General features: G+C 47.7%; 2 protein-coding genes across 8 annotated transcripts in view; both read right to left on the reverse strand.

Moving 5' to 3' along the window:
• The window catches only part of Hnrnpul1 (heterogeneous nuclear ribonucleoprotein U like 1), a 35,066-nt gene extending 24,370 nt beyond the window's left edge, over window positions 1-10,696 (reverse strand). The window contains exons 1-4 of one of the 6 annotated variants that reach the window (XM_005336459.5): window positions 10,565-10,696; window positions 4,756-4,881; window positions 2,627-2,780; window positions 780-853 (exon numbers count right to left, since the gene is read on the reverse strand). In XM_005336459.5, the coding sequence (XP_005336516.1) occupies window positions 780-853; window positions 2,627-2,780; window positions 4,756-4,876 (349 nt within the window). In that variant the 5' untranslated portion in view covers window positions 4,877-4,881; window positions 10,565-10,696. Of the gene's footprint in view, window positions 1-779; window positions 854-2,626; window positions 2,784-4,755; window positions 4,882-8,534; window positions 8,968-10,564 lie in introns of those variants that run through there. The other 5 variants (XM_078032004.1, XM_005336456.4, XM_005336455.4 and 2 more) reach the window with 5 other exon arrangements.
• A 998-nt stretch (window positions 10,697-11,694) lies between these two features.
• Window positions 11,695-18,920, reverse strand: part of Axl (AXL receptor tyrosine kinase) — a 29,296-nt gene continuing 22,070 nt past the window's right edge. For both annotated transcript variants that reach the window (XM_021734008.3, XM_005336452.5), the window contains 3 exons: window positions 16,112-16,271; window positions 15,434-15,570; window positions 11,695-13,516 (listed from right to left, as the gene is read on the reverse strand). In XM_021734008.3, the coding sequence (XP_021589683.2) occupies window positions 13,165-13,516; window positions 15,434-15,570; window positions 16,112-16,271 (649 nt within the window). In that variant the 3' untranslated portion in view covers window positions 11,695-13,164. The remainder of the gene's footprint in view (window positions 13,517-15,433; window positions 15,571-16,111; window positions 16,272-18,920) is intronic.

An 18,920-nucleotide genomic window follows, 5' to 3' on the forward strand; every position in this document is an offset into this window, starting at 1 on the left:
AAGAGCCTGTGACAGAAGAAACTTACAACACACCTCTTATCAAAGCACACAGCCAGTGCTCTATAAACACTAGTACATAAAGAAACAAGAACAAACAACTAACCTTTTGCTCTGTTCATAAGTGTGCTATTCTCAGACCCGGACAGACTTTTGGGTACAAAAGACCTTTGGGTACATCAGGCTCTATCATTCAGATTATCTTAGGTCTGAGACCTCCATAATTGTTCCTCCAAGTGTTTAGATGCACAGTCAAGGGGAAAGCCACTTATGCAGTGGAAAGAAAACAACTGGAGGACAGAGAGCAGGGCAGGTCAGCTTAGTGCCTCAGAAGACGAAGTGGCATTGATTTCACCAGGAACATGAGCAGCTGATGGAAACTGGGAACTGGTCATCAAAGAGTTAAGTTTCCCCAGCAGCTCTCAGATTCTTTCCCTGATTAAATGACAACCCCTTGTGTGTACAGGGTGGGTCTGGGTTTCTAAAATCCTCTTGGATCCATTCTCTGATGAGTATCACTGAAAACTCTCTAAGGTATGAAGGAGGATTATTCTTCCCTGCAGAGAAGTTGGAGAAGTAGAATGATTTGCTTGAGGGTCCCCAAAGCTGAGAGTAGTTGGGAGTAATAGGTCTTCTGTCTCCACAAGTGTCCTGACTCCAGAGCTATGCTGGAGCTCCCATCTGGACTAATAATGCCAGACAGGGATTCTGGAGAAGATCAAGCTAATAACTTTCCAATATTAACTGGAAGATTGCATCAGGTGGGCACTCTGAGGACTCACATGTGTCGATGGCAACAAGGGTATCATCAAAGTCATCTTCATCTTCTTCAGCAGGAGGCTGAGGAGAACGACCCCTGTGTTGGAAAGAGGGTTAAGTTATGCAATAGTGTGAGAAGCACCGAGGAAGGGAAATAAAGGTTCTGCTGGAATTTACATGTGGCCTCCAACTCTTCCTGCATCTTAGTTTCTTCCCAGAGTTTAGCAAAAGAAGTCTGGAACCCTACATACTTGTAGTGAAAGCAATGGCTGTTTTTTAGATGGGGCCAGGGATAAATGCTGTGCTCTGCTAAGGAAAGGCATCAGGACCATCTAGGGGGCTTTGTCACAGACCTTTTCTCACACCCCAAGATTCTGATGCATGCCCACGCCCAGTGAACTCTGTCACTAATGGGAGGCTACAGTATTCCAAGGTTGCTGGGCCAAGAAGAGCAATGGCAAGAGCCTGGCTAAACCTCAGTGATTATAATCTATCTATATATCAGGCTTCTTAAATCCCTGTCTCTGAGAGGATTTAAAATGACCCATTTTTTTCCCAGTTTCTTTTTGTCTTTAAGTGTCCTAAATTATGAATAAGATCTCTTCCTACCAAAACACTAAAAAAGGGACTCAGCATACTGCTGGCTCCTGCTGTATGGAATAAGAAAGAAGGGTAGAAAGTGGGGGTCTAATTCCCAGCATTATGCCTGGACATCTGGTTCGTAATGTGTGCAGATCAGGCAGCCCCTGCCCCTCTGGCAGCAGACTTTCCTCTGGTGGAGGCCCCTCCTAGCCCTGCCAGTCCTGGGTAACATGGAGCCTGGCACAAAGCTGAACTCATGACACATTAAGTCCATCCTGGGAAGTCTTCCTGCTACTCCTGGGTCAGAGCAAGGATCCTCCTCTGTTCTCCATCAGCAGATGGCTCCTGCTTTGTGGGAGGCAGTGGAGGAAACCCACTGAGGTGCGTTCCATTCCCTAATTTTAATCATAGCCTGTGAGACCCTGGCTTTTTCTTCTATTTTCTATGGTGCTAGGGATGAAATCCAGGGCCTTGTGCATGCGAGGGAGGCAAGCACTCTTACACTGAGCTATACCCCAGCCCCCAAGCCCTTTCTTAAAAGAGAGTAACAAGCTAATTAGAGGGTGGACCTCACCAGGTAGGAAATAAAATGTGTTACTTGAACAGTCCGGACGATCAGAGGAGTGGTTACTCCTAGTTTCCATGATTAGAAAAGGCTTCAGACAGGAGCTGAAGGAGGGAAGGGAGGGAGGGGTAGGACAGGGCCTGGAGGGAAAGGAGGGGGAGGGCTTGTCAGGAAAGGGAAAAGGGAAATGGCCAGAGCAGAGGCCACTCCCTCTTATAAGCTCCTGAAACTCACCCACATCCTGACTACTATCTCTGACCCTACATTTGGACAACAGAAAGCAAAGCCCACTGTTCAAATCACTTCTATGTGCCCAGTGTCCAATGCAAGGGTGGTATCTCAAAAAGCACTGGGGTGCTGACTGGGTAGACAGAAGGAGCGGGTGTGTTTGGGAGTAGGGGTGGGAAAGAGATCTTCCAACCCAGGGACATGTAGCAGCCAATAAGAATGGAACACTGCAGAACTGCATGGGCAGTAAGATGGACTTAATGAGGCAGGCTGGCACCTAACATGTGAAAATATAAGGTATTTAGAATTTACTCTGCAGATCATAAGCAGGGAAGAAAAGGGGGAAGGAAAAAAAACTTAGGAAAGCCATGTGGCAGTGAGTGCAGGAAGGGGTACAAGGACAAGGAGAGCTCTGTTCAACCTCTCTCAGTGACCTTGAGGCTAAGGGCATCGAGAACTACCAGAATGAGGGCGACTAGTGCCTCCTATACCCACCTCCTATCCTCTCGGTGCTCGAAATATCCACGTCCCCGGTTTTCTTCATAAGGCCTCTTTCGACTTTGAAATTGCTGCCTGTCTGGCTTGAGTTGAGAAGCTTCGGGTGGCAGGAAGCTGGGGGGTGCTTCTTGCTTCATCTCTGTCTTCACTTCTACTGTCAGGACAAATCCACATGGTACAAAATCACTCAGAAACTCCTTAGTTACCACTTCTTGGGTCCCCTTTATTAAGAGATGTTGGCAGGTTCCTGACTACAGTGGCCCAGAGAACTTGCTGAGACAAAGTCAAAGAGACTTTGCTAGAGAAAAGGATCAGAATGCAGGGAGGTTCTCTAGCAAGCTGTACCTGGCAGTTGATGGAATGACAGATGTCAGAGAGCTCTCAGGCTTTATGGGGCAGTGGAGGAACTCCAGCAGTAAATTAGAACAAGCTCTCTAAGGTCCCACCTAAAGGTGAAACAGTTGTCTTTGGCTAATTTGCCAAAGGTCCACAAAGGTAGGTAATGACTTTGGCCTACCCTGAGTAGAAGGTAGCCCTAGAAGACTAAGATCCTTTTGAACGCTGAGAGGCTAGACCCTATATTCTCCAATTTCACCTCCCAAAAACCTCTCTACCTCAGTCATTACCAAGATTCTTCAGTCTGACAAGGGAGGGAAAAAGTGAATTCAACAGAGGATTATGGTCCTGTAGTAAACTTGACTGGCTTTAGTCACCTTCCTACATAGCCCAGAATCATTCCAGAAAGAAGGGTCTGCAATTTAGCCCTCCCATAAGTTAAATAACCTAATTAAGTTATAAGATAAATAGGAAGTCAAGATAGGAGAACATTTTATGGACCAAGAAAAAGTCCCAGTCTTAAACTCCAAGAATTGATGGCTACACAAGAGTAAACCATGGTTCATCCTCAACTCATACCTCCCCCAGCACCTGTCTCTGCTGCTGTGGCTGGCTCACTCTACTTACTTCAGCACTTAATCCAAGACTAACTTGGCTCACTCCTTAGCTTTGACATGGGGACCAAATCTCTCAAAGAAGGTTCCTGATTCTCCAGGGCAAGGGTGGTGCTTGGTTATCTTAAAGATAGCTTCTAAGGCTCCCAGTAGGGGCTGGACTCAGAGGAGACCCTTGACAAACGTCTGCTGATAACAGCACAAAAAATATTCTCCTTGGATCAATGATCCCACAGGTCTCACAGAGCCTGACACAAATATGCAATTTAACCTACATTCATTATGTCCTGAGCCACATGCAAGAACCATCTGGGGAATTCATTCTGTGGATGAACCAGGATGGAATTAGACAGAATCAACTAGATTCACTAAGAAAAGGCACGGGGGCCACAACACTGAGAAAGGAACACAAGTCTGTCATTGCTTCACAGTGGGACCCTGCTTTCTGAATAGTAAGACCTACATGGTGAGGAATGCTACTTATTTACCAAGAGCACTGATCTGGGAGTCAGCTTCCTGGATTCTAATCACAATCCTACCATTACACAAGCCACTTTCCCAATCTAGAGTTACATTATGTTTCCCAAAGCAGCATTATGGAAAACTGCTCGGCACAGATCTATTTCCATGTTTGGGAAATTCCAAGTTTAAACAACGTGACACTGGGTTTATTCAATTTTGGACTTCTCAGAGCCTTTAATGTTCTAATGAGCACAGTGAATCTCCAAGAGATGGTATAGCTATGTTGTAATTTGCAGATGCATGTGGCTAAAGAACATTGTCCCAAGGAGCCCCTAATAATATCTCCTAGAATAATGTTCTTCAAAACTTGGAAAATACTGGAATAGATTTAGAAGGCCTGGCTTCTACATTCTAAGATTCTAAGTAAGATTCAAGTATTAGCTTACAGATCTAAACCCTTTAAACATTGATATTAACACCTGAAAACATACCAAGACTCCACTCTCCTAACACTTAGAAGCGGGATTGAGTTCTTTCCTTCAAAACCAAACCAAACAAAAACAAAAGCAAAAAATAATACCTTGTCATAGCAACAAAGGTAAGGCACCCGCGGGAAGAGGCAAAGCCTCTCTGGGAAGAAAGAATCCATGCACAGCGAGGGCCACAAGTAGATTCTGTTTCTGTGAAAGGAGTTAAGTACATGAGTTTTCCTACCTGGCCGGTAGGCCTGCTGTAGTGGCTCCATGTCTAGAGGTCTCCTCTCATAGCCCGACTCATTTTCTTGCTTGATGACTTGGGTCTCGTAGAATTGGTTCTGCCTGGTAATATTGTCCATGACATCTTAAGTTGATGACAATAACAAACAAACAAACAAAAACAATAGTTAGATGGGTGCTTTTTAGAGGACCCTGGATTAGAGATGGCTTCTTTTATGCTACATGACATCATCCCCACTGGAACCAATCATCCGCCAGAAAGTTAAGTATGATAACACCTTCAAAATGGAAAGCAATCTGGACAAGCAGTGGCCCCAACTGCCCGACGGTATGCCTTCCTGCCTCTTAAAAGGCTGTAAGTCCTCCTGTGACTAGAAACCCAAAATATACAACTAACTCAATGAAACATAACTGTTCCAGCTGAAATAAGGAGATGGTGGGATCAGAGAACTAAGTCCCCACTCTAGCATAGGGGGCAACTCCACAGACACCTGGCACTCCATGGAATACAATTAACAACTAGCAGCCTAGCTGTTATGATGGTTTAATATAATGCTTGAGGAATTCCCTTCAGTCCAACCTCATTCACTATTCCCACCCGCCCAGCCAACCCTGTTCAAGAATGTCTTCCGGGCTGGGGATGTGGCTCAAGCGGTAGCGCACTCGCCTGGCATGCGTGTGGCCCGGGTTCGATCCTCAACACCACATACAAACAAAGATGTTGTGTCTGCTGAAAACTAAAACATAAATATTAAAAAAAAAAATTCTCTCTCTCTAATAAAAAAAAAAAAAAAAAAGAATGTCTTCCATGCTGCAATAGTGGCAAAGTTAAATGCTAACCATCTCAGTTGGAGGGAAATGAGGAAGGAATCACAGCAATGGTCTGTTTGGTTAGCAGGGTTTTTGGAAAGGTGTCTTATGTGTGCAGCTCCGCTGAAGAGTGGTAAGAAAGTCAATATTTTATTCATGAAGTGCATACTACACACCAGATTGTGGAATAGAGTTAAAGACAAATCTGTTCCTCTGAAGCCTTGAGTTTAGGGAGACAGCCACACGTTAAACAAATACTTGAGCAAAACCATTTCATTTTGATTGTGTTCAGGGTGATAAGTACCAGGAGAAAGGGACCTGGAAAGAAAGAGATAGACCCAGACTCCAAGGATTCACAGGCGATGACTCAGTGATGAGAAAGGAGAACACTCCTGGGGTTGGGATAACACATGTGAAAGTCTAGAGGAGGGACTAAAAGCAGAGTACCAAATGAGAAGCTCCCTCAAAGAGAAGAACCTGGTAGCCAAACCTAGAGAGGACTTTAGAAGTTCAGGAGAGGCAGCACATAGGTTCGCCACCCCAGGGGTGAACTGGCTGCTAGGAGCCTCCAGAGACCTGGGGAGTGGCTGTGCCAGCAGCAGTGAGGCAGAACCACAGGGAAGGAGAGACTATTCTGTCACTTGTTAACTGATTGGATCCTTTCTCAGAGGACAAATACATCTGGGCACAAACCAGGTGCAGCCCAAAGGGAGGAAAGTCACAAGTCACATGGTTTGTTACAGGTCTGTTTACCAAGGCTGAAGTAGGAGTGGAGGGGAGCCTCAAGAATTTTGTTATAGAGGGTAGGGGGACAGAAAAAGAAACAGAATATCTCAACTGGAACATAGGGTCCTTTCAAACCATTCTACTTCTTTCAAGCTCTAAGTATAGTGTTCTTCACCCAACAAAGCCCCATTGGAGTCTCTCTCCCCAAGCATCTTTCCTGTGTCCACAGAGGCGGCCTCACCCACAAAAGCAATGATTCTGGGGTTCTTTTTCCACTCTCTAAAACATCTCCCTCCTAGTAACAGGCAGGTCCAATGTGAAGTCCATCATACAAGTGATCTTGCTCTTAACTATCCTGGGGGACACTGTTATTATCCTCATTTTACATAAAAGAAAACCAGGCTCACAGGGGTAAAGTGACCTCCCTAGTCTTGGAGCCAGATTTGAAATAAAGTTCGAATCTAGAGTTTGTGTGCTCTAAAGCACACAACTTGCTCTCCTTTCAAAGACCTTTCTGGACAACAGCCAAGCCAGGACTGCCCTCTAGGCACTTCTGGGCATTCCTGCCAGGGTCCCTTCAGCTCTAGGCACACATGCTGGCCACTCCTTTCTCCTTCATAGGTCTGTGCCATAGAATTCAGTCTTCTCAGTATAGGGTCCTAGAAAAATTCTTAGGCCATTTTATCCCAAATCTGCACTCAGGGCCTCCTCTAGGAGATCTCACCTTTCAAGAATAAGTGAGTTCCCAATGTCAATCCCAAATCTCTTCTGTGTTCTCATTTCACTCCTCACTCCCTTACCCTCAAGACTCAGGGTACACTCTTTTCAGAGTAACACCACAAATCCAGGCCACTAGAGTACTTTCTACTTTATTCCTTAGCTCTTCCAATCCCATTCTCCAGTCCTGCTAGAAAGCTACCCTTTTGTAACACCAGATTCAATCTCTCCTCTATCATGGTCTCCTCTCCTGAGAGGACTGCACATCTACCCTGACCCCTCTCGCTCTCATACTCACACCTCCTGGCTGATGGAGTTTCCCCACTACTTCTTGAGCACATAAGTATCTGCTTCTAGGGACCTAGGAACTCGCTTTTGGAGAGACTCAGTCCCCCAAACACTGGCCCTACTCCACCCTGGGGCCCCAGGCCAAGTCAATAGTTAATTCCTTTCTCTTTCTACATCCTACATGCTTCCCCTCCCCCACATTTGCTATATACACTTTCCATGCTGGACACAAGGATTCTCTGCCCCTCACATACTTCATCAACTTCAAATGCCATCAACTTGTTTTCTGCTCCCACCCTCAGCTACCCCCGTTTTAAAAAATGTCCATAGTTAACCCCAAACCATTCAGTTGTAACCCCTGGAGCTATCTGTCCTCAGAGTCTTCCCAGCTCTAGACCTTCAGTTCCTATGCCCAGTTAAACATCTTTCCTTTCCCTGCCAATGTCTGGACATCCAACGTTCCCTGCATCTCATCTAGAAGCCCACTAGAAGGTTCTCAGACCTCTCAGCATCAAATGCCTAAGTTGTGCTTGTCTCAAGGTTGGTCTTCTAGTCCAGGAAGAGAGAGGTGGGCCTCTCAAAGTCCAACCCCACGCTGGTCTCCCACATCCTCTAAATGCTCACCAGCCAAACACCAAAGGCTCCGGCGATCATTTGCTCCCATCTAAAGGCACCAGGGCCTCCACCTCACCAGCCCACTCTAGAAACAAACACGAGAATTCCCAGTACCCCATCCGGCCGCAAACTCAAGATCCTCCGCCCTCACAACTGTCCCAGCCCAGGCAGGACCCTTGGCCATTCCTTCCCCAACCCTGGGAACACGGCTCCTTACTCTCAGTCCACACGCTGGGCCGGCCCGGCCGCCAAGCCCACCCATTCCAAACCCAGGACCACCATTTCCAAGACCCTCCCCCCAGATCGCAAAGAGAAAGCCTCTCGTCCTTCCGACTTTCTCAGGCTCCACAAACAACGGTTTCCGGTCTCGGAGCCCCACCTGCTCGCGTCCTTGTCATCTCTGAAACCGAGCCCCCACCCCGATCTCCCCTGCACCGAACGCTAGGATCCACCCTCCGATCTCCCGAGGGCCTTGTGCCCTGATCCTTTTCAGCGGCGAGTCGCGGGATCCCCCGATCCTCAGATCCGTCTTCCCCACCTCTGACGCCGGACTCCCGCGTCCCACAGCCCTTCCTCGGCCCAGACTCCGGGTTCCCCGGCCCCCGCCCCGCGCACTCTCACAATGTCCGTCCGGCCCCGGGTAGCCGCCGGGCTCGGGGTGCGGCTGCAGCCCGGGCGGCGGTGGCTGCGCGGTCCCCTCCAGCTCGGAGCCCCCCTCGGTCTCGACCTCCTCGTTGTTGTGTCCGGGTCTCCCCGGTTCGTCGTCGGCCTCGAGCTCCCGCTCGTCGTCAGGCTCCTCGGCCTCCAACGCCGCCAGCAGCCGCTCAGCAAGCTCGGCCTTAAGGCCGCGAGTGTCCAGGCCGCGGCGCTGCAGCTCCTCGCGAAGTTCGTTCACCTTCAGACGACGCACATCCATGGCCCGGGCCCCCGGGGCGGCCCCCGAGCCCGGCCCGGCCTCCCAGGGCTCTGTCCCCCTTAAACCTTTCCTGTCAGGAGGCGAAGGGGGAAAGGGGGGGGCCCCCCACTCCAATGGCGGCGGCGGCTCAAAATGGCCGCCGCCGCCACCTCCCCCTCGTCTATGTTCCGTACGATGCAACACGAGTGCCAATTGGCCAGCGCGCGGGACAACGGGCGCGGGCCTGGAGGCTCAGCCAATCAGAGTGCGGTTTTCAAAAGAACGGCCGAGAGGGGCTCGGAGCTGTCGGGGAGGAAGCGTTGGCCTACGTCGAAGCCGCGGCCGGAGCGGAGGGCGGGAAAAGGCAAGAGGCGGAGCGCGCGCTGATTGGGTATCGTCCGCGCGCCAGCCGCTGTAGGGTCAAATGAGGAAAAGAGAGTAACGGCTTACACCAATCAAGGATGAGCTCTCAGAAAGAGAGCCCCCCCCCCAGGCCTTTTCTGCGCCGTCCTTTGATCAAACTAAGCTTCTCTGTAACAGGCATTCTGATTGATCCAGATCTCCCGCCCCTTGAGGAGTACGAGCGGGTAAAATCACTAGAACCAACCAAATGAGGCAGGGTGGGGGGGGGCGGTGTCGGCAGAAATTCCCTCCTTCCTGTTGCCTTTAAGAAACCGGAAAGAGAAGAATTCTCGTAGGGCCCACCCCTTGCCGTTAGGGCGGTTTCAAAACAATCTATCCACCAATCGCAAATATTGTTTTATTTCACTAAAGCCGGGATAGATTGATCGCTTTAGGAAAAGCTCACCAGATTGGCCATTCTTCAGAAGATTGCCTCACAAGTTTAGCTGTAGAGGGAGGTATACGGAATAGAGATTAAGTAGGTATATTACTCTTAAGCTGTTAGATTTTATTTATGGATAAACAAAATCTGTCTTCAGCTAGCCCAGAAAGGTTGAAAACAAAGGCCAGGCTAACAACGGGAGGAAAGTTGTAAAGGACACTGCATCCCCTTTCCTTTGGTAGTACATCTCACAGGCGGCTCTTCCCACGATCCTAGGTTGGCAGCCCTTTCTCTATGGTTGGTACCTTACGTGAAACGGACGCTCTGCACGCGACCACAGAGCCGACCTCTTCCAAAAGAGCTTCAGAAGTTCGCAGATCTCCATCCCGAACATCCTATAGTGCTGGTCGGTAAATCTGGCTGTTTGGCATCTATACCGACAAGCTCAAACACACGGATCTGTAATCAAGTCTCACGCTAAAATATACAAAAGTGACAATGCCCCACACTGCGCCACCTGTCGCCTCTGAACTCAGAAGGCAACGCTGAAGTGAGCTACAGACTCGAGATACACGATGCGGATCTGGGGGTGTAACTCCGAGGCAGAGCGCTTGCCTAGCATTCCAGAGGCCCTGGGTCCATCCACAGCGCCACAACAAAACAACAACAAAAAACCAAGCAGAGAGACACAATGCAGGCGCCCACTGCCTACTGAGCCATTCCCTAAGGCCACGGCAGCCTCACCAGCCTGTCCTCAGACAAAGGCACACACCACACAGATAAACAGGCGTAAGTCAGATCAGATGCATTAAATGGGGAAAATACACCAAAATGCAGTGTAGATACGTCCACGAACGCCCGCACAGGCAGGCAGCACCGAATGACAAAGACACGCAGGACAGTTACACTACAAGCTCACACCACAGCAACCTAAACACACAGCACCCACTCAGCGGCGGGACAGACACTCACGTGGGCCCGGAGGTTCCAGTCCAGACACCCCGCCCCTCGCCCACGTCCGACTTCCTCTCTCCTCCCAGTTCCCCACAACGATTTGTTCTAAAAAAGTTTGTGGCCCGGATTGAACCGTGCCCGGTTCTCAGGAGCCGCCACTGGGGGGCGTTCGGGCGCTGCCTAGGGTTTTTCCATCAGCTGGACACACCCAGGAACAAGTGCCTTGAAACAGTGTTGTGTACAGGACCCAGAGGACTCCTCTTGGCAGGTGTCTGTCTGCCTGTGGGTCTTTGGATCGAGGTGTTCTGTACCAGTGTTTCCTTGTGAGTCTGAACGTTTGGGTGTGTGAGGACCTATTGTATTCTACTTATCTCTTGAGTATGTGTCACTTTACTGTGTCTGTGACTCAAATTTCTTCTTATTCCTGGTAGGCATCTGCCCGTACATATATTTCTAAATATGTCTGTGCCAGTGTGATTTTATTTCTCTATTACTCTATGTGTCCGAATTTCTGTGTCTTTGCATTTGTGACCAGATATGCCCGATTATGTCCATTAGTTCATGTGTCTGTTACTTTGGGGGGATGTGAGAGAGACTCTGAGAATATATCTACTTGTACTTGTTTTTTTTTAAATTTTTAATCTTTATTTTTTAGTTTTCAGCGGACACAACATCTTTGTTTGTATGTGGTGCTGAGGTTTGAACCTGGGCCGCACACATGCCAGGCGAACGTGCTACCGCTTGAGCCACATCCCCAGCCCTACTTGTACTTGTTTCTCAAGTTTTTTGGGGGAAGATGGAGTGGAGACAGGAGGTTCAATCCTGAGGATTGAACCCAGGATGCTTTACCAGGAGGTACCTCCCCAGCTTTATTAATTTATTTAGTTTTCCAGACAAGTTGCTGAGGCTGGCCTGGAACTCTCATTGGAATTATAGGCACGTGGCACTACGCACAGCTTCACTGATGTTTTGAGAGCGTGAACTTCTTTGCCTGTGTGTCTTTTTGCCTCTGTGTATATTTATTTCTACCCTCTCTAGTGAGGAGAGATTTCCCAGACCCTACCAAACTCTTCTTTTTACTGATGGGAAACTGAATTGTCAGGGAGAGGAGCTACATCACAGCTGAATGGAAATAAGAGGAGACGAAATAGTGATTGACAAAATTTTATGTGATCTGAGCCCCTCTGGAGGCATCATAGTCCACACTCTGTAGGAATGAGGGACTGGCTCAAGGGGGCAGCATGGCCCAAAAGGAAGGAGATGGTCCATCCCCTGGGGGAAAGGAGGCATCCCTAATGCATTGCACAGGCTTGAGGGGGCACACCCCCTATGAGGGGAGGAGGAAGAGAAGGTGCCTAAGAAGAAGGGACACAGAATACTATATGGTTAGAAGGTTGCAGTTGTACCTAATGTTCTAGACTTGTAGACTTTTAGACTCTTAAGAATATTTGAATCTTAAATTACAGAGCCTAGAACCTTAAGATTTTAGAAATGTGTATTCTTGGACCTTTAACTATAATCCTAGAATGGTAGAATGCAGCACAGAACCTAGAAGTGTCCAAAATTAGAAATTATTAGAACTTAGTCACAAATGTGAGGGCCTTATAACTTGGATGCTTAGGATCCAAAACTTAGACCAATAGGACTTTACAGGGCCTTGAAACATGCCGACATTACAATCTTAAGAGTTTAATAATCTAGAATCCTGGAGCATATGATCTAGAATCATAGAGAATTTAGATTCTTAGACTAAGTTTTAGAACAACACATTTTAGAACATTAGACCTTAGAATCTCCATTTTTAGAATCTTAGAATTTTTGGAGTGCAGATTCTAGAATCTTATGCCTTTCAGATCCAGGATCTCATATAAGAGAATCTGTGATCATGAAGCCTCAGAAACTATAATCAACCATCATTTAGAATCTCAGAACTTAAGAAAATAAGTTTGAAGCCTTATGGTTTAGATTCTTATAGCCAGAAGATTGAGACTTAAAGAACCTTAGACAATCAAATTTTAGAACAACAGGCTTTAGAACCACCATGTCTAGAATTATAGAATCTTTAGAATTGTAGAATTTAGAATCTTATACCTGAAGGACTTGGGACTCTAAAAAAATAAAATCTAGACTCATAGAAACTTAGATTCTAAAACTAGAATCTTAGAGCTCTAGAACTTAACTTGGGGCCTTATCAAGAATCTTAGAACCATAAAATCTCAAGCTGCAGAATCTCACAGCCTTAGAATTTACATGTCCAGACTCTCAGCACTATTTAGAGACTTTGGATTTCAGGTCCTTAGAACCCAAGACTCATAGCATCTTTGAGACCTAGAATCTTTGAATCTAGGTTCCTTAAACATAGGAATCTAGATTCTTGGAATGTCAGACCTGGGGGGAGGGAGGGTGGGCCCTTAGAGATTGCAGTTCAACCATGGCCTCTTAGGGATGAGGATTTTACGGTGCAGAGAAAAGGGTCTATCTGGGATGAGGGTAGGAAGGGTAGGAAGAGAGGACCACAGTTGGGGACAAGGCCTGGAGTGGAAAAGTGGGGGGTGAGGTTCCCCCAGTGGCAGTGCCTAGCTTGGGTCCTGAGAGGGAGTTCTAGGTAGAGGATTGTCTCAGGCTCCATCCTCCTGCCCTGGGGGTGACGGAGAGCCCCTGTCAGCAGGCGCAGCGGGGCCAGGGGCTGTAGATGGGCAAAGGACGTAGCGTCCAGCAGGATGGACCTCGGCTGCAGTGAGGCAGCTACAGGAATCCTTAGGGTCAGGCTGGGTTGGGGGGTCAGCTCCTCCAGCAGCTCCGGGGGGTTCAGGAGGACCTCCACCTTCATCCATGTTGACGTAGAGGATTTCGTCGGGTTCCTGGGCAGGGGGCAGGGCCTTCAGTGTGTTCTCGAGGTCTTCCCGTAGCTCTGTAAAACTTGGCCGGTCTCGAGGGTTCAGCTCCCAGCACCGGGACATCAGCGCATACCTAGGATGGCAAGGGGAAGGGTGGGAGACTGAACAGGGGCTCAGAAGGGGTGCATTTTGGGGGTTTGGGGACGTTTTAGGACACCCAGGGGCCTGAGAGTTAAAGGGAACCTCAGCACTTTGGGAGCATTTATGGGGATTTGAGAATTCTTGAGAGTTTCCAGGGTGGGGGTGGAGTCCTAGAAGACTCAGGAACTGGGAAGGGTCATGGGAACCTCTCTAGGTCTGGAATGGTGTTCTGGTGAGGGTTTCCTAGAGCAGAGCTTAATAATGTGTTCCTCTAGGGCAGAATTTGGCATCAAACCCTGGCTCTGCCAGTTATAAACTGTGCCGACTCAAGATATGTCAATTCTTTGACATTCCTCCTTCCAAAGATGAAGACTAGCTTGGCATGGTGGCATATACCTATTAACCCAGCTACTCAGGAGGCTGAGATAGGAGAATCACAAGTTTGAGGCTAGTCTCAGCAACTTACTGAGATCCTGTCTCAAAAATAAAAAATAAAATGGGCTGGGGATGTAGCTCAGTATTAGAGCACCCTTGGGTGCCATCCCTAGTATTGGGAGGGGGAGAAGATGAAGAACAAAGCCTCTCCCTTGAGTGTGGGCGGGACTTTGCAACTTCCTTTGACAGCAATATGGAGGGGGCCACATGGCAAGGAACTGAGGCTTCCAGTCTCAGCCATGTGAGTGCCGCACTTTGAAATCAATGTTCTTGTCCCGTCTTCAGATGACTTTGGGTGCAGCCAACATCTAGACTGCAATGTCACTAGAGACTCTAAGCCATAGAGACCCTGCTAAGCTGTTCCCAGATCCTGAGTTTCAGAAATGGTGTGAGATAGTAAATACTTGTTGATTTAAGATTATATTCGGGGGCATAGAGATCTATCCCACCAGCTGTGCAACATTTGGCAAGTGACTCATACTCCCTGTGGACCTCAGTATTCTCATCTGCAAAATGGGAATAATAATGATACCTATATACTCCCTGTGTTGTGGTAAGGATCAAATGAGTTAGTACATGCAAAGCATCTCAAACAGAGCCTTCTGGTAAGTTCTATAAAAATGTTAGCTATAGCTGGGCATGGTGGAGCATATCTGTAATTCCAGCAGCTCAGGAGGCTGAGGCAGAAGGATTCTGGGTTCAAAGCCAGCATCAGTAACTTAGAGAGGCCCTAAGCAATTCAGCAAGATCCTTCATTTAAATAAAATACAAAAAAAAAAAAAGGCTGGTAATGTGGCTCAGTGATGGAATGCCCCTGGGTTCAATCTCCAGTACCAAAAAGAAAAAAGAAAAAAAAAAGTTAGCTATTATTCTTCTTCTCCTCAGCTCTTGAAGTAACTGAAGGGGACCTAGGGAATCTGGGGGCTGCCTCCTCCTGACCCGAGCAACATCCTCTCTTTACCCTTAAAGTGCCCTTCTTACACCACCATGCTGCAAAGATTGCTAAGTGTGTCCTCAAGGGTCCTGCAGACAGCTCATGGGAGACCTGAGAGTCTGGAGAAGATCAATAAAAACAAACAGGAAGGTTTTGCAGAGGGTCCTGGGTGTTGAAGCACATTTGGGGGGAGTGTGGGTGCTCAGGAGTCTGGGATGAATTGGAGGCCTCTGGGGTTCCAGAGGCAGGGTGACCAGGCAAAGTTACACACTGCCCAGGTTTCCTGGCTGCAGAGAGAAGGAACTGGCCCAGCTTGTGTTCCACACACCAGACAAAGCAGGAAAGCGCACCTTTCAGCTAATTCACCCCCCACCAAACACCGGCTGGCTAGGCGTGGAGCCAGGGACAAGTGGGTTCTTTCTGAGGGACTCCATGCAGGTTTTCTAGGGGCCTGGAGATGTGAGAGCCATCTGTGGGTGGTCAGGGGTTTGCAGTGAGTTCTGGGGCTGGGGCGGGGGGAGCATTTCTTAGCGTGCTCACAGGCCGTCCAGACAGTCCACGGGCTGCTTCAGGCGGTTTCCCTGGCGCAGGTAGTCATAAATCTCACTGTTCTCCACTCCTGGATAGGGGGTCTGACCCCGCGTGGCAATCTCCCACATTGTCACCCCAAAGGACCACTGTAAGGAGCAGAGGGGAGGCAATCAGAGGTTCCCTCCTGCACAAAGGCCTCCCAACACACAGGTATGGGGTACACTCACACATGCGTGCAAATGTGTCCACAGCCCCCACTGGGGGTGTATCACAGATGTTCATAGAAACACTGTACCATATGTACATCCATGTCTGGGTGATTTTGCGGATGTATAGACATCCATCCATACACACATTTACACACTTAGTGGTCACAGGATCTCATGTGTCACCACCCTCACAACCAGGCTGTAGACGCACACGTGGTCACCACTGCTTCTCTGACCCTCAATGTCCACATGGCCACCATGCATGCACACATGAATCCGTACTTTCCCCCGGCATGTGTACACTGCTGTGCCCCCCACATCTCCATGTGTACCCAGGTCATATAAACACACCCCTGTGCCGGAATGCCACATGGCCCTATGAGCCCCGCACCTGCAGCTGCCCAGGCACGTCCCCCAATGCCCTCCACCCCACAACTTGAATCCCCACTTTCCCCACTTCTGGTGAGGGCACATGTACCACGTCGCTCTTGCTGGTGTAGACTCGGTCAGCCAGGCTCTCGATGGCGATCCACTTGACAGGCATCTTGGCAATGCGTCCCTGACGGTAGTAGTCCCCATTGTAGATCTTCTTAGAGAGCCCAAAGTCTGCCACGCACACGGACATGTTCTCGTTCAGCCTGCCCAGGTTGGGGGAGGGACCAGGGTCAGGGCCTCAGCCACCTCCACCCGGAAGCCCACCCTGGCTCTCACACACAGCTCTTCCTCCTGCCCTCACTGTCCTGCCTCGGGGTGGGGATCTGCCACCAGCACCTTCACCCTCATCTGGGAGGGAACTGCCTGAGTTTTAGTTCCTTGTGTATAAAGAGGGTGGGACAAGGGGTTTCTAAGAACCCTTCCAACTTTGGCTTTTGCCAGATTTGATGTCCTTTCTAGGCTTCTTGAGTTTAATTCCCTGATTTTTAAATTTTTTTTAAATATTTTATTTTTCAGTTGTAGTTGGGCACAACATCTTTATTTTATTTATTTATTTATTTATTTTTATGAAGTGCTGAGGATCAAACCCAGGGCCTTGCACATGCTAGGTGAGTGCCCTACTGTTGAGCCACACCCCAGTCCCTAATTCCCTGATTTTTAAAGTCTTCTTGGACTCTCCAGGTGTGGTGGCCTGTAATCCCAGTGACTTGGGAGGCTGGAGCAGGAGGATAACAGGTTTGAGGCCAGCCTCAGCAATTTAGCAATTGCTAAATCCATGTCTATAAATAAATAAATAATGAATAAATAAATGGGCTGCAGGTGTAGCTTGGTGGTAAAAGCTCTCCTGGGTTCAATCCCCAGTACCAAAAAAAAAAAAAAAAAAGTTTTCTTGAACTATGTGATACATACAGAAATGTGCCCAAATCATAAATGAAGAGCTCATTGAATTTTCACAAACACATCCACATTTCCAGCACCCAGATTAAGAAAAAATATGCCAGGCCATCCAAACTAGGGAATCCCACCCAGAAAAAGAAAGAATGAACTGCTGCTTAAAGAAATGCAAATTCAAACTGCACTGAGATTTCATCTCACTCCAATCAGAATGGCAATTATCAAGAATACAAGCAACAATAAATGTTAGCAAGGATATGGGGGAAAAGGAACACTCATGCACTGCTGGTGGGACTGCAAATTGGTGCAACCACCCTGGAAAGCAGTATGGAGATTCCTCTGAAAACTTGGAATGGAACCACCATTGGACCCAGTTATCCTATTCCTTGGTCTATACCCAAAGGACTTAAAATCAGCACACTACAGTGACGCAGCCACATCAATGTTTACAGCAGCTCAATTCACAAGAGTTAAACTATGGAACCAGCCTAGGTGCCCTTCAACAGATCAATGGGTAAAGAAAATGTGGTGTATATACACAATGGAATATCACTCTGCCTTAAAGAAAAATGAAAATTATGGCATTTGCCAAGAAATGAAAGAACTGGAGACTATTATGTTAAGTGAAATAATTCAGTCCCAAAAGCTAAAGGTCAAATGTTTTCTCTGATATGTGGATGGGACTCACAATAAGGTGGAGAGGAGGGTAGGGAAGAAAAGAAGTACTTTCTATCAGACAAAGGGGAATGAAGGGAAGGAGGGGGAGGGGAATGGGAAAGACAGTGGAATGAATCAGACATGACTTTCCTACGCTCCTATATGAGTACACGACCAGTGAAACTCCACATCACGTACAACCACAAGAATGGGACCCTAATTAGAATAAGTTATACTCCATGTATGCATAATACGTCAAAATACATTCTTCTGTCATATACATCTAAAAAGAACAACAATAACAACCAAAACTGCTGGTACACACAGCAACACACACCATCTCAAAAGTGTTAGGCTGAGTCAAGGAAGCCCAATATGGGGAGACCCGCTGCACCATCCCATTTATAGGACATTTAGGAAGAGGTGAAACTAGTGCTGGTGACAAAGAGCTGCTGCTGCTTAGGGGAAAACACTGGGAAGGGGCACAAAGGAGTCTCCTGGGGCTGAGAAATATTCCTTCCGTGGTGGTTACTTGAGTCAATAACATGTCGAAACTCATTGAGCTCCACTTACAATGTATTCTATTTTATTCTTGTTGTACCGAGGATGAGACCCAGGGGTGCTTAACCACTGAGCCACAGCCCCAGTACTTTTTTTATATTTTACTTAGAGACAGGGTCTTGCTGACAGGGCCTCACTAAATGGCTGAGTCTGGCTTTGAACTTGTGATCCTCTTGCCTCAGCCTCCCAAGTTGCTGTGATTACAGGAGTGTGCCACCGCACCTGGTGTCTTTTTATTTTTTATTTTGAGACAGGGTCTCACTAAGTTGCTTAGAGCCTTGCTAGCTTGCCAAGGTTGACCTTGAACTTGTGATCCTCCTGCCTCAGTCTCCCAAGTCACTGGGATTACAGGTGTGCACCACTGCACTTGGCTAAGGTGTATTTAGTGAATGTAAATATATATCAAAATGTTAAGTATAAAAATGAAATAGAAAAAGAAACACATTTCCTTCCAGTAAGCACCCCTCTAGGGTTTTTCCACTTTTGCTTTGTTTTTATGCTGACAGTCCCAGGATTATAAACTTTTGATATTATGATGTTGCAAAAGCAATAAGCTTTCAGTAGAAACTGTACTTTGAATTTTGAATTTCTACTTGTCTATTGCTGGGGAGTCTGGTTTCCTTATCCAGTGTGGCTCCTCAAGGGCAGCCCCAGGGCTCTGTACCATACTCTCCCATGGTGAAGGCAGCAGCATAAGCCTCAGTTCCCAGCCAGCCTCCGGATCATGAGGGGAAACAACT

The sequence above is a fragment of the Ictidomys tridecemlineatus genome, chromosome 15, assembly GCF_052094955.1.
Source record: "Ictidomys tridecemlineatus isolate mIctTri1 chromosome 15, mIctTri1.hap1, whole genome shotgun sequence".
In the NCBI taxonomy this organism is placed as follows: Eukaryota; Metazoa; Chordata; class Mammalia; order Rodentia; family Sciuridae; genus Ictidomys; species Ictidomys tridecemlineatus.